This window comes from Alternaria conjuncta (genome assembly GCF_024043145.1).
Source record: "Alternaria conjuncta strain BMP 0040 chromosome Unknown scaffold_20, whole genome shotgun sequence".
Taxonomy (NCBI): Eukaryota; Fungi; Ascomycota; class Dothideomycetes; order Pleosporales; family Pleosporaceae; genus Alternaria; species Alternaria conjuncta.
Window position 1 is genome coordinate 170,326 of NW_026250109.1, and position 16,110 is coordinate 186,435.

Genomic DNA, 16,110 nt, shown 5'->3' on the forward strand with positions numbered 1-16,110 from the left:
CAGCAGTCGGAGTAACGTTTGCGGCTTACAAGCCAGAAGCGAAGCTGCTCACGTGTCAGATCAAGTAACTTTCAACATGCCAAAACCACTCTGAGATTTCTGCAGAACATAACCATGGTATATCCATTCAACACAACCCCACCTACAACTTCCTACTCCTAACAAGCCCAGACTTAATACCCGTAAGCTCACCCCCATAGTTCGCACTGCCCTTGGCCGCAGCCCCCTTATCAAACACCTGCTTCATACTCTTGAGCTTCTTCTGCTTCTCCTTGTACTTCTCCTTCTTCTTGACACGCGGGTTCCGTACGCTCTTTTTGCGGTGGGGCGTCAATCTAGTCATACGGTCAGTACACGTATCAAGGAAGGCAAAGTAAAGATAGTGGGGAAAGGGAGGAGAGGGAGAGGGAAGACATACCCCTTATTCTTCTGAATCTGGTAAGAAATCATACGACGCCCATCATCGCCAACGACTTCCTCTTCAATAACCTGAGCGCCTTGCTTCTTAGCAAGGGCGTAAGCTTCCGCGCGTTCAAGCTTAGTTTGCTTCTTGTCCTCTGAGCGCGCGGCAATCATATCGTAATAACCATCCTCATCTTCAAAGTCGTCGCGCTTGGTCGCTGGCGCTTCATCAGCAGACGAAGCGCCATCGTCTTCGCCCAGAGCAACACCAGGACCAGCGTCCTTGTGTTGCCCTCGCTTCTCGGCTTCGGCTTGTAGACGCGCTTGTCTGTCCTTGAGGCGCTCGCGGTGCGGGATGTCGGCGTCGCCGCCCATGTCTTTGCCCGCGGCGTCGCGCTTGTTGGCCTTTTGGGCGATTTGCGAGGTGTAGAAACGGAGAGATTTCTTCTTCTTGGCCTTCTCGGCGGCTTCGTGGGCGGTGAGTTCGGTCTCTTCGCCGAAGTCCGAGTCGTCTGCGTTGAGGAGGTTGAGCTTGGGTTCTGCGGTCTTCTTCTTGCGCGATGCCTTCTTGAGGGCGGCCTTGTCGGCGAGAGTGTCGAGTGATGCGAGATCCTGTTCGGTCTTTGCGAGCTTCGCGGCGCGTCGAGCTGCTGCTTCTGCTTGTGCCAGTTCAGCTGCTCGTTCTGCCCTGGTCTTCTTCTGCTTTGTGGGTTTCTTGACAGTCAGGTCGTTTTCGAGTTCCTCGGCGCTCACGTCCTCCATAGCTGAGTCGTCGTCGTCACCGGTCTCCACCATGGGATCTGCGATAGGCAGGTTTTCTATCCGTGTCCATACCTTCTGGCACTTCAGCAAGGTCTCCATAACTGGGTGTTCATGTAGCTCAGTAGGATCCATTGCGATGACCGGCGACCCATCGTCCGTTGCAGTGGAGCCGAGTACAGCAAAGTACATGGCCATCGCTGCGAGGTATGCGGCGCAAGCCCGGTATTTTGTGACAGCCTTAGGTGTTGGTGAAATTCGGTCTGCCTTCCCCGACTTCGCCATTTGCGCCTTCAGCACCTTCTCGGCGGCTTTCGCGGCGGCGGCCAATTCCTCGTGCAGCGGTTGCAGTCTCAGGTATTCTTTCGAAATGTGCTCGAACTCGGGGTATCGCGTGCGCATGATCTTCATCCTCTCTTCCTCGGTCATGTTGTCCGTGATTTGAAGTTGCGGGAGCACTTCTGTTACGACCGCGCCACCTTCTGCATCTTTCTCTCCCTCCTGCGCCATCCACTCGTCCTCGTCGAAGCCAAAGTCCGCCTCTGTCATGCTTTGTAGCTGCTTCTTTTGTATGCGCCTCGCTTCCGCTTCCTCATCCAACGCATCTTGCTCCGTTTCTATCGCATCGGCGTTGTAGTAATCCTTCTTCGAGGTACCCCATCCACCAACGTCTTCGTCTTCCTCGTCGACTGGTTTGCGCTGTCCCGTGACATCATCTCCAGACTCGTCGCCGGTATCTTGGTCGTCGAAATCGTCTTCATCGTCGTCATCGCTGCCGGCATCGAGGATTTCTTCGTCTGAGGCTTCTAAGAATTTGTCTAGGTCCAGATCAGCTATGGCATACCATACATATAACATCATTTGGCTAACCTTCTTCCTGATACTTCCTCAACCTCTTAGCCGCCGGTCCTTCATCCAGCAGTACCTTGTCGCGATTGATGTGGAACTCGTCCTCGGAATCCGCAACATCCTCATACGAGTTAACCGCCATCCTGGAGTCCTCCTCTTTCAGCGCTTTTGGCGCGCGCGACCCGCCACTACCAGCCTTTCTCTTTTTTGCCATGATTGCGATATATGTTGGTGCGTGGCGTATGTGGTGGTCGCAAAGTGTCGCGGGAACTTTTTTTCGGTAAGAAGTCTTGGCTTTACCGCGGAGGTCGGAAAGTCTCCACTAGTGGAGCGGAGCTAAGCTGCAGGGCGTGTGCGTATGTAAGCACGCCGCATGTGAATTCGATACTGACACGCGATTTCACCGTACACCAATTGAGCATTGCGGTCAACTCGTCCGCGTAAGCAGAGTCAGATATCAGGCGTCCGATACTTCCTTTTGTAGGAGTTATAGAGCGCCGTTCCTCATGTCCCAACTGCTTCTCGGAGCGACCATCATCCTTTTGGTGCTCGTTGGAATTATTAGCGCGGACATCATGGGTTTCGCATTCTGGAAGGGCAACCAATTCCCAGTTGAGGGAAGAGTGAGTATTGTATTGAATCCTCTAACATGAACCTTACTAACGGTGCATATAGACGGTGCTACTTACAGGCTCCTCCCAAGGAATGGGCTGCGAAATCGCCCGTCTCCTCTCCGCCCGCGGCGCAAACCTCATCCTCGTCGCACGCACCGCAAAGAACCTCGAAACTGCCCTAGCCCACGCGAAAGCCCATGCCAAGAACCCCTCGACCCAACGCTTCACCTACATCGCCGCCGACGTAACCTCCGAGTCTGAGAACACGCGCATTTTGAAGGAAGCCACAGCATGGAACAACGGACGCGTGCCGGAGATAGTGTGGTGTGTCGCGGGGTCTTCAGTACCAGGCCTCTTCATCGAGACGAGCACTGAGACGCTGAGGAGACAGATGGAGCTCAACTACTTTGCGTCGGCATACATGGCACACAAGACACTCCAGGCGTGGTTCTATCCTGAGGTACCATACAAGCCGCAAGAAAAGGGTGCTGCTCCAGAACTACCTCGCAAGTTCATCATGACCTCATCCGCACTCGCCTTTATGAATCTCGCAGGCTACTCTGCCTACTCCCCCGCCAAAGCCGCAATTCGATCCCTCGCCGACGGCCTCCGCTCCGAAGTCCAGCTTTACAATGCGGCGCGTCGCTCCAAGACGAGTAGCACCGGTGTTGTACCTGCACCCTTCGACGTCGATATCCACGTTGTCTTCCCAGGCAGTATATTATCCCCCGGTTTCGAGAACGAGAACAAGACGAAACACCCCGTGAGCTTCGAGCTCGAGTCTTCCGATCCAAAGCAGACTGAGCTGGAAGCTGCGACGGCGGCGGTCAAGGGACTGGAAGGGGGCGATTTCATGACTCCTACAAACTGGCTTGTGCATCTGATGCGGTATGGCTCCATGTCGGGTAGTCAGAGGAACAACGTGGTTGTCGATACTATCGGAGCGTGGATTGCGACAATCATCTGGTTGGTCATGGTGCCGGATCTGAATGGCAAGGTCTGGGCTTGGGGCAAGAAGAACGGTATGAGCGTGTTCAGGCCGAATGCGCAGTAGATGAGGCTTTGTATTGTGAATGGCATAGGCGTATACCCCAGGTGACATTATACTATCCAATTGAAATGTTAGATTCGCGATCAGCCAAGAACCCCCAGGACTCTCCAGAAGTGGAATCCATCCAATCCGCTCGTGGAATGATGTCTGGCATGTTGTACCCAGGCTGATAAGATCGCAGTACATGTGCCGGTACCTTTTCAACGATAGCATACTCGCCCTTGACAAAGCATTGCCATGGATATGGAGTCTTGAACTCTAGTGCGTGTGCATAGCCAGGTTCAACATCTTCTATATCCTCGAGATCTACAGGGACGCCAGTGACCAGAACGTCTAAGCTAGGACACCAACCACGCGCATCGAGGTATTGGAAGAAATTGCTGGCAAATACCTCTGGTTGGAGTTCGTACTCTTCCCCGTATGTGTCGCGATGGAAGATGTCGGGATAGTATGTGAATAGAATTGAGCGCAATTGCGTCATCTGCTCGAAACAGTTCTATGATCGTCAGTCATATTGCTCCAGTGCGTGAAAGAACCCTGCTTGCCAGAAACTCTGCATACTCCTCATCTTCGTCTTCTTCATCTTCGTCATCTTCCCCTTCCCATATGGAAGCTTCCATGACATCCTTCGATATTGGTAAGCGAAGATGTTCCACGTTCTGGCATATCGAAAGTAGGCGCGATAATTGATCGTCCCAATCGCCGAAAGGAAACGTAGTGTATCGATTCTGGACGCCGAGACTTTTCAATCCAGGGCCCCTGCGCTCGATCATGCGCCAGAATTTGTCTAGATTGTCCTCCTGATGATCCCAGACGAGATGCAGACTAGTAAGGTTTTCGCAGCAGTAAAGCAAATCTGAGATGGAATCCCTGCCATCAATGGCAACATACACATGCTCCAAAGCAGGGGTTCTGCCGTTGAGGCTAGACACAAACTTGTCGTAAACAGTGGCGTTCTCACAATTGAACAACGCAAGAGTTTTGACGTCACTGAAATCGATGGTGGCTGCCAAGCAGCACCAAATCTCGTCAAACTCGACGTTGTATAACTTCAGGTGGGGCAACTTCAAGAGTCTGCTTTCTGAGTCGGCGGATTCGTGTACATTGTGGTCGTGTCCCTCACCGTCGGCCCGAAAGTTTGTGAGATCTATACTCACCCGCTCGAGGCAACGGATCTGTAGATGTCGCAGTTCTCGTTGACTACACTTGAGCAGATGAAAGATGTCTTTTCGGAGACTTCGGCCCATGGCAATGAATCTAAGTTTGCCTAGTGATCAGTCTCTATAGTAACTTATGGTGAGATGAACTAACCTGAAGGCATGAAGCTGATTCTTTGGAAGCATGGAGATCAAAAGATGCATCAGCACGTCTCTTGCATCAGCCGCACTAGCCAGGTGCTCATGGTTCGGCGGTGGTGCATCATCCGCTGGGTCACATAACTCATCTTCGAAAGATAAGCTCCTGATGTGACGCAGGTGCAAACCGGCCCCTGCAGCAATGCATTTGAAGAATTTTCCCAGGCCTTCCTCCCCAGTGCGTAAGTAGACAATATGGTACAGTCGCGGTAAACAGAGGTTGCGCAGGTGTTGCGACGTCAGACAAAGAGATTTAAGGTCGCGTTTCGTATGGATGTACCCGAGTATCAGTAGCTGGACCTCGTTCGAAAGAGACTGCATGACGAGTTGAGATGGTGTGGAGGGGAGAGATCTCGCGAGAAGTCGATATTTGCACGCGACGCGCCTGCTGTTCCGTGTCGTTCGCGTTGCCCCGCTGCTTTAGGAAGCCGCCAGGGGTCCCCAGCACGACATCACGTGAGACAACCGTGCCCCTCATCCGATCACTTCGCACTCCCATTGCGCAACCAATCCTCCATCCCCACTCATCGCAGCATGGACATTCACGCACTCGACATCCGCCTGAAAGCCGAGCTTGTCGAAGATGCCAAGCGCATGATACTGGATCATGTGCGACTTCTGCGCTGAACTGCACAGCGCCAAATAGACGCTCGCTGTTAGCTGATCGCATTTCCCAGCTTTCGCTCTACTCGCATCTGAAAGCGCTTTGCTTAGTTTCGAAGGACTGAAACATTGTCGTTACGGAGTACCAGTACCGAAAGACCGTGCTACAGAACAGTGCATATGCTTGCGACGACCGGCTGCCGAACTGGCTCATCCCAGGCACTGCCACTGTATTCCGGCGATGCCTTGACATCGGCGCACGAAAGCGCTTGGTACACACGCGGAGTCTGTACCTACTAGAGCGCACACGATATGAACCAGGGTCTGGCTCAGCTAACAATTTCGCCTCCGGTAACTAAGCTGTGTCTGTTCATGTGCAAAGATCAACCACTACAATACCTGTCCAGCTCATCCAAACTGCGGAATCTTGTTTACTTCGGACTATGGAATAACGACAAGTTAAATAACTCCGTGAACGAAGACGGTAAAGCGCTGGTGACACGGAACCAGATCTTCGGCACTTTTGTCACCACATGCGTGAACTCCAAAATGTGTCTTCAGACTCAATAACACAGCGCGCTTTCTAGGAACCGATCGAAAAGCTTAAGAAGATGAATATGCTGCATCTTTATCAAGGCCGCAACACCAAAGTCCCTATTTTCCTCCTCTCTGCCTGAAGTGGATGCTCGCGACATGAATCACCGACTCGCGACACGGTTTTTTTAATGGACAACATACACGATGTCCCTCCCTCAAGATGCTCATAATCGCGCCAAATTCGGCGACTCTTCATTATGGGGAGACATATCCTGAGCCAGACAGAAGGAACGCAAGTCCAGAGTTCTCATACAAAATCGTGGAGAATTCAGCGCAACAGAGTTTCTCAAAGAAGGTTGTAGAGATCGACAATGGGACCTCCCAGATCGAAGCGACAAGACTCACTCAAAGTCGAATTCGAGCGGACTTTCCAGAGCTGTATATGTTTGACTACGATACCGACACTCTGGTAGCAGATCGCCTGGCCTAAGAGGTTGTATAGCATGCGATGGTTTTGGCTTGGGCCGGGAAGCGAATGAGCCTGGTTCCCGAACCAGATTTTCGCCTCTCAGGCCCCCAGTCCCATACGTGGAGTTGAGCATCTACCTCGGCGGATGCAGCTATAGAAGATGCACAGGGGCTCCAGCGTTGACCATCACATGGAATTGAGCCAAGTCAGATTTGCTAGCGTGGAATGCCCTGAACGAAAACACGGCTCGGATGCGTGTCATGTCCAGTCTCCCGGACCTGCGGACTCATGGAACCGGCGCTACTATCGACGATCACGACGATCATCCAGAGGGCCGTCGTCTCATCGCCTTTGCTAGAACATCAATACGACCGAGACAATTGCCGATATCATGGTATTTCCAGAGCTGCATCCAAGTGCGTGAAGAGACTGATTGACGGCTCAGCAGCGGAAGCCAATAGCGGTTCTCCGGAAGCGAGCCGCTGGACCCTTGCCCCAAGACAAAGTGGAGCTGCGAACCGCGGGGACAGGCGGATGCGGAGACTACACAGAAGAGAGCTGCTATCCCGAGGCTAAAATTACGGCATGAAGTCGCCATGCTCATCGCTCATGCCACCGAAAGGTTAATCCGTAGATACGAGGCATCTCAACCGCAACGAATCATGCACCTGCACTCATGGTCAAAGGGTACCCCATTGTTTGACCCCACAAGCGCGATATAGATCCTCCGCAGATCAATGGTTTCCAGATGCATCTACGTTGGACAACATCGCGGACTGCCGTTGCTGTATACATGCGCGTAAGCGCGCGTTGATTGCACGTCTCCAATTGAAGAGCGCCGCAATAAGTTCTGATTTCGATTGCAGATTCGATGCTTACCGGGCATAATGCAAGTATTGCCACGCGAGATCTCTTAATGCGCAGCTATATTAGTCGAGCGTTTAGATCGTACCGGCTTGGCTAGCTGAGGCGCAATGCTACATACACGAGCCGCATACCGGACGTGAGCCCGCGTGCAGCGTTTCGCTACGGCAGTTCTGCCAGCCTCGCCAACATCAACAACGTGGCAATCACAAGATTCAGGTTCATGAGATATCTGGAATGTGGCGAAAAGAATAAGCCATAGCAGCACCGTTGTCTTGGCGGGCAGTCTACCAGGGCCCCAAGATTATCCGGGTGAATAGGATCGCCGCAAAGACGCCAACTCATTTGTGTTTCCCAGCGGCCCGGTACCGACGATGTATTCTAGTGCGAATTAATTACCTCTTGTGGCTCTACTGCCGCTGTTGAGTGCGGCTCGAATTCCCAGGTACCCTGGGTCTGGAAGACGGTGCGTAGACTATCAGTATTAGCAGTACTACCTCTTGCGCTCTGTTGGCATTAGGCCAATCTCAGAGCATGAGTGTTTGCTGCAGGGCGTACCGCGTTGCTAATGACAGAGGCTAGAGCTTCCCCGAGAATGTGCGCTAGGCTAGCTAGGGAACTGCGAAGCGTTTGTAGCCATGACTGAGATAAATAGACGGGAGGCCCATGGGTACCTTGTGGACAGTCGATCGACTCTGTATACCCTCCTCCCTTCGTCAATATGGGTCGCTTCTCACTATTCGCTCCTCTCCTGCTGGCGGCCAACGGTGTCTTGGGCGCCAAATGGATTGGCGAGGTCAAGAAGGTGGATGGCGTTGACTACCAGTGTAAGCAATATCCGCTCTTCGATTCATTGGAATGCATGCTGATTATTGAACTCCAGGCAAATGCTACTCCGACAACTCCTGCTGGCCAACCAACAAAGACTGGTCGAAGCTCAACCAGACCGTCTCTGGCGCACTACAGCTCGCCATCCCACCAGGCGCCGTTTGCTACACCAACTTCGGAAACGGAACTAGCGTCTACGATGCGGCGAAGTGTGCGGATACTCAAGCCAACTGGGCAAATGAGCAATGGCTGTATGAGGAACTTTCCTTGGAAATACAGATGACGAAGCTAATGCCATGCTAGAACTGACCACCCCATTGCGGAGCTCTGGCCGTTCAAAACCAACAACACATGCATGCCGACGGACGACCCCTCGGGTAGTTGCACACAAGGCATGTACGGCAAGTACGTCATCATGGCGACTACAAGGGAACAGATTAAGGCGGGTGTGGACTTTGCACGAGAGCGCAACCTTCGTTTGATCATTCGTAACACTGGTCACGACTTCATGTAAGACAATCTCTTCTTTCTTGAAGCACGACGGAACTGACAGAAGTACAGGGGCCGTTCGACCGGATACGGTTCACTCATCATCAACACCCACAGCTTCAGAGACGTCAAGTTCCTGAAGAAGTACACCGGACCTGGGGACTGGAAGGGCACAGCAGCTATTGTCGGTGCTGGTGTCCAGGGCCGCGAGCTGTTCCGACAGTGCTTCAACCAGAGTCCCAAGGTAGTCATCGTTGGAGGAGAGTGCCCAACCGTCGGCTGGGGCGGTGGCTACATCCAAGGAGGTGGCCACGGCCCACTAACCGGCATCTACGGCATGGGCGCCGACAACGTCCTCTCCTTCGACGCCATCACCGCCGAGGGCAAATACGTAACCGCCAACGCGAAAGAAAACTCCGACCTCTTCTGGGCTCTCAAGGGCGGCGGCCCCAGCTCCTTCGCCGTCGTCGTCGCCATCACCGTCAAGACCTTCCCTGAGGTCCCCACCGCCGGCACTATCCTCAACATCAACTCAACCCACACCAACGACACCGAGCTGTTTGCCAAGGGCGTGCATATCTTCCACAACCTGGCCAACCACTACAGTTCGCACGGCATGTTCGTCTACTTCGAAGTAGGCCCCGGCCCCCAACGCCTCCACATCGCGCCCTTTGTCGGCCCCAAAATGAACAAAGAACAACTCGAAGCGGTCATGGCACCCCTCTACGAACAACTCGACGCCGCCGGCGTCCCCTACGACACCCACACCAAAGCCTTCGCCACATTCTTCGAATTCTACATCGACATGTTCGAAGACGAGCCCCCGAACCAGCAATCCATCGTCGGCGGCCGCCTCTTCACACAAGCCGATATTACCGCCCACGGCGACGAAATCGCAGATGCGCTCATCTACGCCGCGATGCCTGAACCCACGCAACTCGGCTTCAACGTCGGGCACATTGTTAACCCCGGCCGTGCGAATCCCGTCGTCGATAACGCGATTCACCCGACCTGGCGCAACGCCAGTTCCTTTGTGATTACGAATGTGCTTATGACGGGGACTGAGCCGTGGGAGGTTAAGAAGGAGAGGGAGAATTTCAATACGAATGTCCTTGGGAAGAGGCTGAGGGATGTGAGTCCTAATGGGGCGAGTTATGTGAACGAGGGGGATTTGAATGAGCCTAACTGGCAAGAAGCGTACTGGGGCAGTAATTATAAGAGGTTGTTGCAGATTAGGCGGAAGTGGGATCCGGAGGGTGTGTTTTTTACGGAGACGACGCCGGGGACGGAGAATTGGAGTGTGCTGGATTATGGGACGAAGCTTTGTAAGAAGTCGTCTAAGTAGACTTAAGCGTTCTTCCCTCTTTTAATAGATCAATTTTTTCCGATACCCATTCTTATCGCTCGACTTGAAAATGCGATGATGCGCACTTGATCGCTTGTCGTTGTGCAAGTGTTGTGTGAGAGGTCCTTGAAACCGCCCCTCATAAGCCGGAAGATGAGAGGTGACACATTAGGATCTACCCAGGCAATGCCTGTCATATAGTAGTGCTTATGAATGATCGCCTTCGGTCGCTTTTACCTGCCGGCAGTGCGCGTACCGTGTGGCCACATCTCAGCCACAGCAGTGGCGCAAGGGCAGTGACAACGCGCTTTGAGATGGAAGACAGAACATTCGCATAGCTAGAGATGTGTCAAAAGCGTGTTTCGAAGTCTCAAACGCGTCCAACACTGTTTCCTTAACGTTTGGTGCCAACGTGGCGTGGTGAGACAAAGCTGGGGAAGGGCGGGAGCGATGACGAAAGAGTCGCGTCGAGCGCTAGCCGCTCCCAGCTAGCAGCAATCACCATCACAAGCCAATGGGTCTGGCGACGCTTCTATCAGCCATCATCCCAATTGTTTGCGAACCTTCTGCTATCACCCGCCTGTCTGTGTGCCAGCCTCGCCGCTCGCATCACTTCCACTCCTTGCGCAACCGCCGTAAACATCCCCACCGCTGCGCCAACGCCGTCGCCATCCATCGCATTCCGAACCATCGCACCAGGCTCCTATTCACGACTACAACGCCTCCGACGCCTACACCTGATCGCGCGACTAATTCGCCAGGTCATATGCTCCGCGCATGCCGAAATACCCCCAGAGCCTCGTTAATGTCGATTGAATGCCTCCCGTGCTGAATCCCTTCTTACGGGCCTTCTTCCGTAGTGCACTCCCCAGCCAGTGCCAGCCAGCCCAGCACCACGTACGACACCTGCGAGTATAGGGGAGACCCAAGTACTAACATTGTTTGATATAGGTTCTGCTCGTCCCGACCACCGAAGTCCTCCTCACATCGCGCGACAAAGAATCAAACACCTCGTACATCGACCTCAGCGGCTCCGAAGACTTCCTTGCAAGCCATGTGTTGCGCGTACCGGGCGGAGTGGGGCCGAACAATCATGTCAAGGACTCTGGTAGTTTCAGGGAGACGCGGGGGAAGGCGAAGCAGTTTACAACCGCGAATGGCCGGACGGTGATAGTCAAGGATGCCTTCATCTACAGCAACAAAGGTGCGCAGACATGGGTCGCAGTCGGGAATGACGTCTGGATGCTAATCGAGACGCAGGCTTCAAAACACTCAACCAAGCGCAGCTCTTGAGCGACACCATATTCTACCCCGACTCCTTCGATGCGCAGCCTTGGCTCGTATACTTCATCTCGCGACCCCTCATAGGCACCTTCGATGCGAACCCCATAATACCCGCTACACTAGGACCGCGACAAGATGTGGGTCCAGTTGCAGGGCCGTCAGGCGCAGCGGGCCCGCCTGGAGGTGCCGGCTCGTCGATGCCGCGGAAGAAGGAGGTCAAGTCGTTCAGTGACCTGTTGAACCATTTCCCCATGATCGCGCGCCAAATGCAACCCGGTTTGGAGAGACTGTTCAGAGAGTTTGGCAAGGAGCTAGAGAAGCCCCTACCAGCGACACCATCACAGAGATCGCGGCGCTCGTCAATGAGCTCACGAAGACGCGGATCGGTATCCTCAGCAGAGACAACGCCGTTGTCCTTGCATAGCAGCATGTCTCACGGTCCGAATGGCTTCGTGTCGAATCTAGAAATCAGCGACGAGGAGGACCAGATGCGGAGATCGCTAGAGACGGCAGTGACAGCGGCCATTGATCTCTTCCAGATGGTAGACAAGCAGCAGCTGTCATTACTGGGCGCGACGACCGACTTGACTGGTCCGATCGTGGAGCGCATGATCGAGCGATACATTGCGGAGCAAGTGCATCATACCATCCTCTTCCCACGAATACAAGAAATACGGCTCCTAGAAGACAAGGACCTTGAGCGCCGCACACGACAGATGGTGGATATCGATATATCGCAAGTCGGAATCGACATTGGCCATGGTCGCAAGGGCAAGCAAGAGCTAGCCATACGGCTTTCCAAGGCTGTTGACATGTTCAAGAAGATGGGTGTCGCAGGCAGTCCGCAAGAGATGTTGGAGATACTCCTGGGAGTACAGAAGCACATCACAATGCCGGATGAATCGCAGGCGAGGACTATGACAAACGGAGAGCAAATGTCGGAGAAGCAAGATCATCTCCTCACTATCAACGCGGATACACTCGTTTCGTTATTGCTCATAGTAGTGATAAGGGCGCCAGTACGACATCTGCAGGCGCGGCTTTCGTACATGCGGCACTTCATCTTCATCGATGATGTCGAGAGTGGAGAGATGGGCTATGCGCTCAGCACGTTTGAGGCTGTCCTCTCATATCTCACTACAGATTCGGGCGGCCTGCGAAGGGCAAGTCGGCGAAACAGGGCATTGTGGCAGGCCACGAAATCTGGTGACCTTGCGACAATGCAGGGCATACTGGAGCCGGACAGATCTTTCAACGCAGATTTGGATAGCTTCTCAGACGGAAGCCAAACCCCACCGAGATATCGCCCAGTCAGATTTGCTGCAAGCTTATCAGATCTGCATTCCGTAGCAGGCACGACCTTGAACGGTGACGACGACTTCTCGTTACGACCGCGAAGTCCATCTCGCGGAAAGAGTGCGCATGAAGATGGTCCTTTGGCGCATATCTTCCCCTTTCAGCGCGCTCAAACACCACCGCTTCCCGGCAGACCGAAGATGAAGAAGAAGGTCTCTATCACGGACACTAGGAGCATGTCGAGTGGCTCAGCACGATCATACCATTCACGCACAACTCTCGACTCCCGCGTCAGCGCCATCGAAGGCGATGTTTCGATAGAAAAGCTGACCATGACTCAAGGGCCTGATGGCGAGTCAGTACTGATGATGGCGATTGAGAATAGACAGGACAAGGCCCTCCAATACCTGCTCAGTCTTACTGAGTACTACACCCCGTCTCTCGTCTTCGAGGACTACAACAATGAAGGCACCAATCTGTTGAGTGCAGCCATCCAACTGGGTCACGCCAGAACCACGGACACAATCCTCAATTACATCTTGGACAACAGCCCAAGCCCTCAGGCACTGCAAGAATATCTTTCAAAACCAGATGCAAAGGGTAGATGCGTAGCGCATTATCTCTTCAATCAGCCTCGACTTATCGACCGCATTGGACATCTTCTTCCTTGGCGGCTGAAGGACAAGAATGGCCAAACACCAGTGTTCGCTTTATGTAGATCGTATGATCACGACGAGTACCATGATATGGTAGACAAGGCACTACTTGCCGCAACGCAAGACCAAGATGATGGACAACCGCTACACCTCGATGAGCACGTCGACAACAAGGGCAACAGTCTGCTTCACATCATCACTGACCCTCAGCTAGCCGCAAAGCTACTGTACCGCTGTGATTCGGACGCCAACGCAACGAACGATCGACAATTTACACCACTCATGGTAGCTAGTAAATACGGTCGAACAGATATGGTACGGGTGCTCTTCCAAGACCCAAGAGTAGACCTATCGTACAGGGACGCTCGTGGTCTCACCGCTGTAGAGCTCGCTAAGGACGACGATGTTCGGAACCGTATCGACGACCTGGTGCTCTTGTCGAATGAAGCCGGTCCAGATGGCCGGACAACTACTGTTGTCCGGTCTTTCTTCGTCGAAGACGGAACAGTACGCCTAGTGCTAAAGTCAGGAGCGCCAAACGACAACAAGACCATCACCGTCACTACATGTCGTAGATCATCACAGGACTTCGAGAACCTTGCAAAATGGCTCGCACAAGAACACCCCGCTTCATGGCTACCCGCCATCCAGAATCTAGCATCACCATACCTGATACCCTCTCGACCATCGCGGTCAATCTTACGCGACATGCAACTCCGCCTCGACGCCTTTCTCAAAATCCTCCTCCGCCACCCCACATTCTCCACCCACGAAATGGTATGGGAGTTCTTCCTCGTCCCCGACATCGACTCCTCGATGCTCGCCGAGCGCTCGGCCCGCAAAGCCGAACTCCGCGTCGAGCGCCTCCGCGAAGAATACGCGCCCATCTACGACGTGCGCGAAGTGGAGCTCTTCGTCCAGCACATGCGCGAAAACGTGCGCGCCCTACACCACGCCTCGCGCTCCGTCCTGCGTCGCGCAAATAAAGTCCGCTCCGCGTCCTCGGACCTCAACGACGCTGCTAAAATCGCTAATACGGCTCTTCACTCCCTTACTTTCCTCCCGGTTAAGCATCTCAAAGCGCTAGACCGGTATACCCAGACACTGAAACAGAGCGACGCATCCCCCATGTCCGGCTTCTACTACTCCATGCACGCCATCTCCAGCACCATAACCGCCATCCTCACCGCGCTCTCCCGCCCCTCCACACTCATAACCTCCATGTCCGCCACCCAGAAAGCAATCGACCGCCATAACCTTTCCGTCCGCCGCTCTGACCGCTGGCCCCTCGGTCTTCTCGACGACGCGCGCAGTCGGGTGCAGCGCGACGCCCAGGATAAAATGGATAAGAGTAAGATTGAGCTGGAGGATTTGGGCAGGGAGTTGCGGTATACCCAGCAGGTTGTGGCGCAGGAGTTGGCGAGTTGGCAGGAGGGGAGGGTGGAGATGGGGAGGAGGGCGTTGAGGGATTTGGCAAGGAGGATGTGTGTGACTGAGAGGGCGAGGTTGGAGAGTATGAAGAGGAGTGTTAGGGAGTTAGGCATCGGGGTAACGCCGCGGCCTACATCCCCATCCCCCTCTAACCATAACCACGCGAACGGGTTTCCGAGTGGCGGCTTGACGAATGGTATACTCAACGGCGTCGGTACGGTTAATGGGTTGGTCGACGGTATAAAAGCCCCTCACACTCCTCTGCCCATCGACCTCTCAGACCCGCTTTCCGACCCGCTTTCCGGTCAAAGTAGACTGTTGGATGATATTACCGATGAGGATGTTGAGGAGGGCCCGGGTGGTGTGGAAGATGTGGCAAGTGAGGGTGTTGTGTTGTCGAATGGTGTGCCGCCTGCTGATGAGTTGGTGGCGGAGCTGGATATTGATGGGGAGATGGTGGCTACGGAGAATGGGGATGCGGACGGGGATGAGGATGCGGAAGTAAGAACCGCGGGGGATGCGGATGTGGATGCGGATGTAGGTGATGGGAAGGGGAAGGGTGTGGATTGAGAGGGGGTTGAGATTGGGGTTTGAACATGTATACCGAATTTCGCTTTTTCGACTTCTTCTTCACTTCTTTACTTCACCTTCTGTTTTTCTTCTTCTTTTCTTGGTCTATTGATGTTCGCTTTTACTGGGCTTTAAATGGCTGGGTCGCAAATCATGATATCGCATGAATGAGTACATGAGGGATTCAGCTCAGCGATGGCGTTTGTCAAGCGGGGATGCAATAGCGATTAGAGGAAGGGAGTTAATAGTAATATCTCTTCTCATGTCTATATTCGTATCCCTTGCTGCAATATCGTGACTAGTATCTATAACGTACTACATGACTACATCACGTCTCGTGCTATGCAAGGTTCTTCCTTTAGTCGTATACATACGACTCACAGCATTAAACAGACAGTCACTAGAAAGGGTACGTATACATCTGCCACCATGATGAGTATGACAGTTGCGACATATAGAATTGGGTGTGTATAGGATATCAAGTGTTACGGATAAGTAGCTTGTAACCGCCAGCTACAATCCATGCCTCCTGACTTACTACGAGCGCGACCATCATCGCATCTACGTCGAATTTATCGTTGACATGTCTTCATTTCCGCGGTGAAGTAACCCAAGCAACGGTGCAAATAGGTCAAGTGCACAATTCCTTACCCTCCATGCACTTCCCATGGGTTCAATCATGGCCTTATCATCTTTTCTGCTGTCTCG

At 53.4% G+C, this 16,110-nt stretch overlaps 5 protein-coding genes across 5 annotated transcripts; 3 read left to right on the plus strand and 2 right to left on the minus strand.

The window, feature by feature from the left end:
- Positions 1 to 142: 142 nt before the first annotated feature.
- J4E85_009972 (uncharacterized protein) lies at positions 143 to 2,224 on the minus strand (the record flags this gene model as incomplete). The annotated part of the gene is made up of 3 exons (XM_051474189.1): positions 143 to 335; positions 419 to 1,979; positions 2,032 to 2,224. The coding sequence occupies 3 exons, from the start codon at positions 2,222 to 2,224 to the stop codon at positions 143 to 145; spliced, it is 1,947 nt and encodes a 648-aa protein (XP_051321976.1).
- Positions 2,225 to 2,585: 361 nt separating this feature from the next.
- On the plus strand, positions 2,586 to 3,678 carry J4E85_009973 (uncharacterized protein; the record flags this gene model as incomplete). The annotated part of the gene is made up of 2 exons (XM_051474190.1): positions 2,586 to 2,633; positions 2,686 to 3,678. 2 exons carry the CDS (start codon positions 2,586 to 2,588, stop codon positions 3,676 to 3,678), a joined length of 1,041 nt encoding a protein of 346 aa, XP_051321977.1.
- A 52-nt stretch (positions 3,679 to 3,730) lies between these two features.
- J4E85_009974 (uncharacterized protein) lies at positions 3,731 to 4,922 on the minus strand (the record flags this gene model as incomplete). The annotated part of the gene is made up of 2 exons (XM_051474191.1): positions 3,731 to 4,171; positions 4,212 to 4,922. The coding sequence occupies 2 exons, from the start codon at positions 4,920 to 4,922 to the stop codon at positions 3,731 to 3,733; spliced, it is 1,152 nt and encodes a 383-aa protein (XP_051321978.1).
- A 3,302-nt stretch (positions 4,923 to 8,224) lies between these two features.
- Positions 8,225 to 10,165, plus strand: J4E85_009975 (uncharacterized protein; the record flags this gene model as incomplete). Its single annotated transcript, XM_051474192.1, has 4 exons — positions 8,225 to 8,330; positions 8,387 to 8,582; positions 8,635 to 8,841; positions 8,893 to 10,165. 4 exons carry the CDS (start codon positions 8,225 to 8,227, stop codon positions 10,163 to 10,165), a joined length of 1,782 nt encoding a protein of 593 aa, XP_051321979.1.
- An 816-nt stretch (positions 10,166 to 10,981) lies between these two features.
- Positions 10,982 to 15,402, plus strand: J4E85_009976 (uncharacterized protein; the record flags this gene model as incomplete). The annotated part of the gene is made up of 3 exons (XM_051474193.1): positions 10,982 to 11,062; positions 11,117 to 11,369; positions 11,426 to 15,402. The coding sequence occupies 3 exons, from the start codon at positions 10,982 to 10,984 to the stop codon at positions 15,400 to 15,402; spliced, it is 4,311 nt and encodes a 1,436-aa protein (XP_051321980.1).
- Between the last annotated feature and the right edge of the window lie 708 nt (positions 15,403 to 16,110).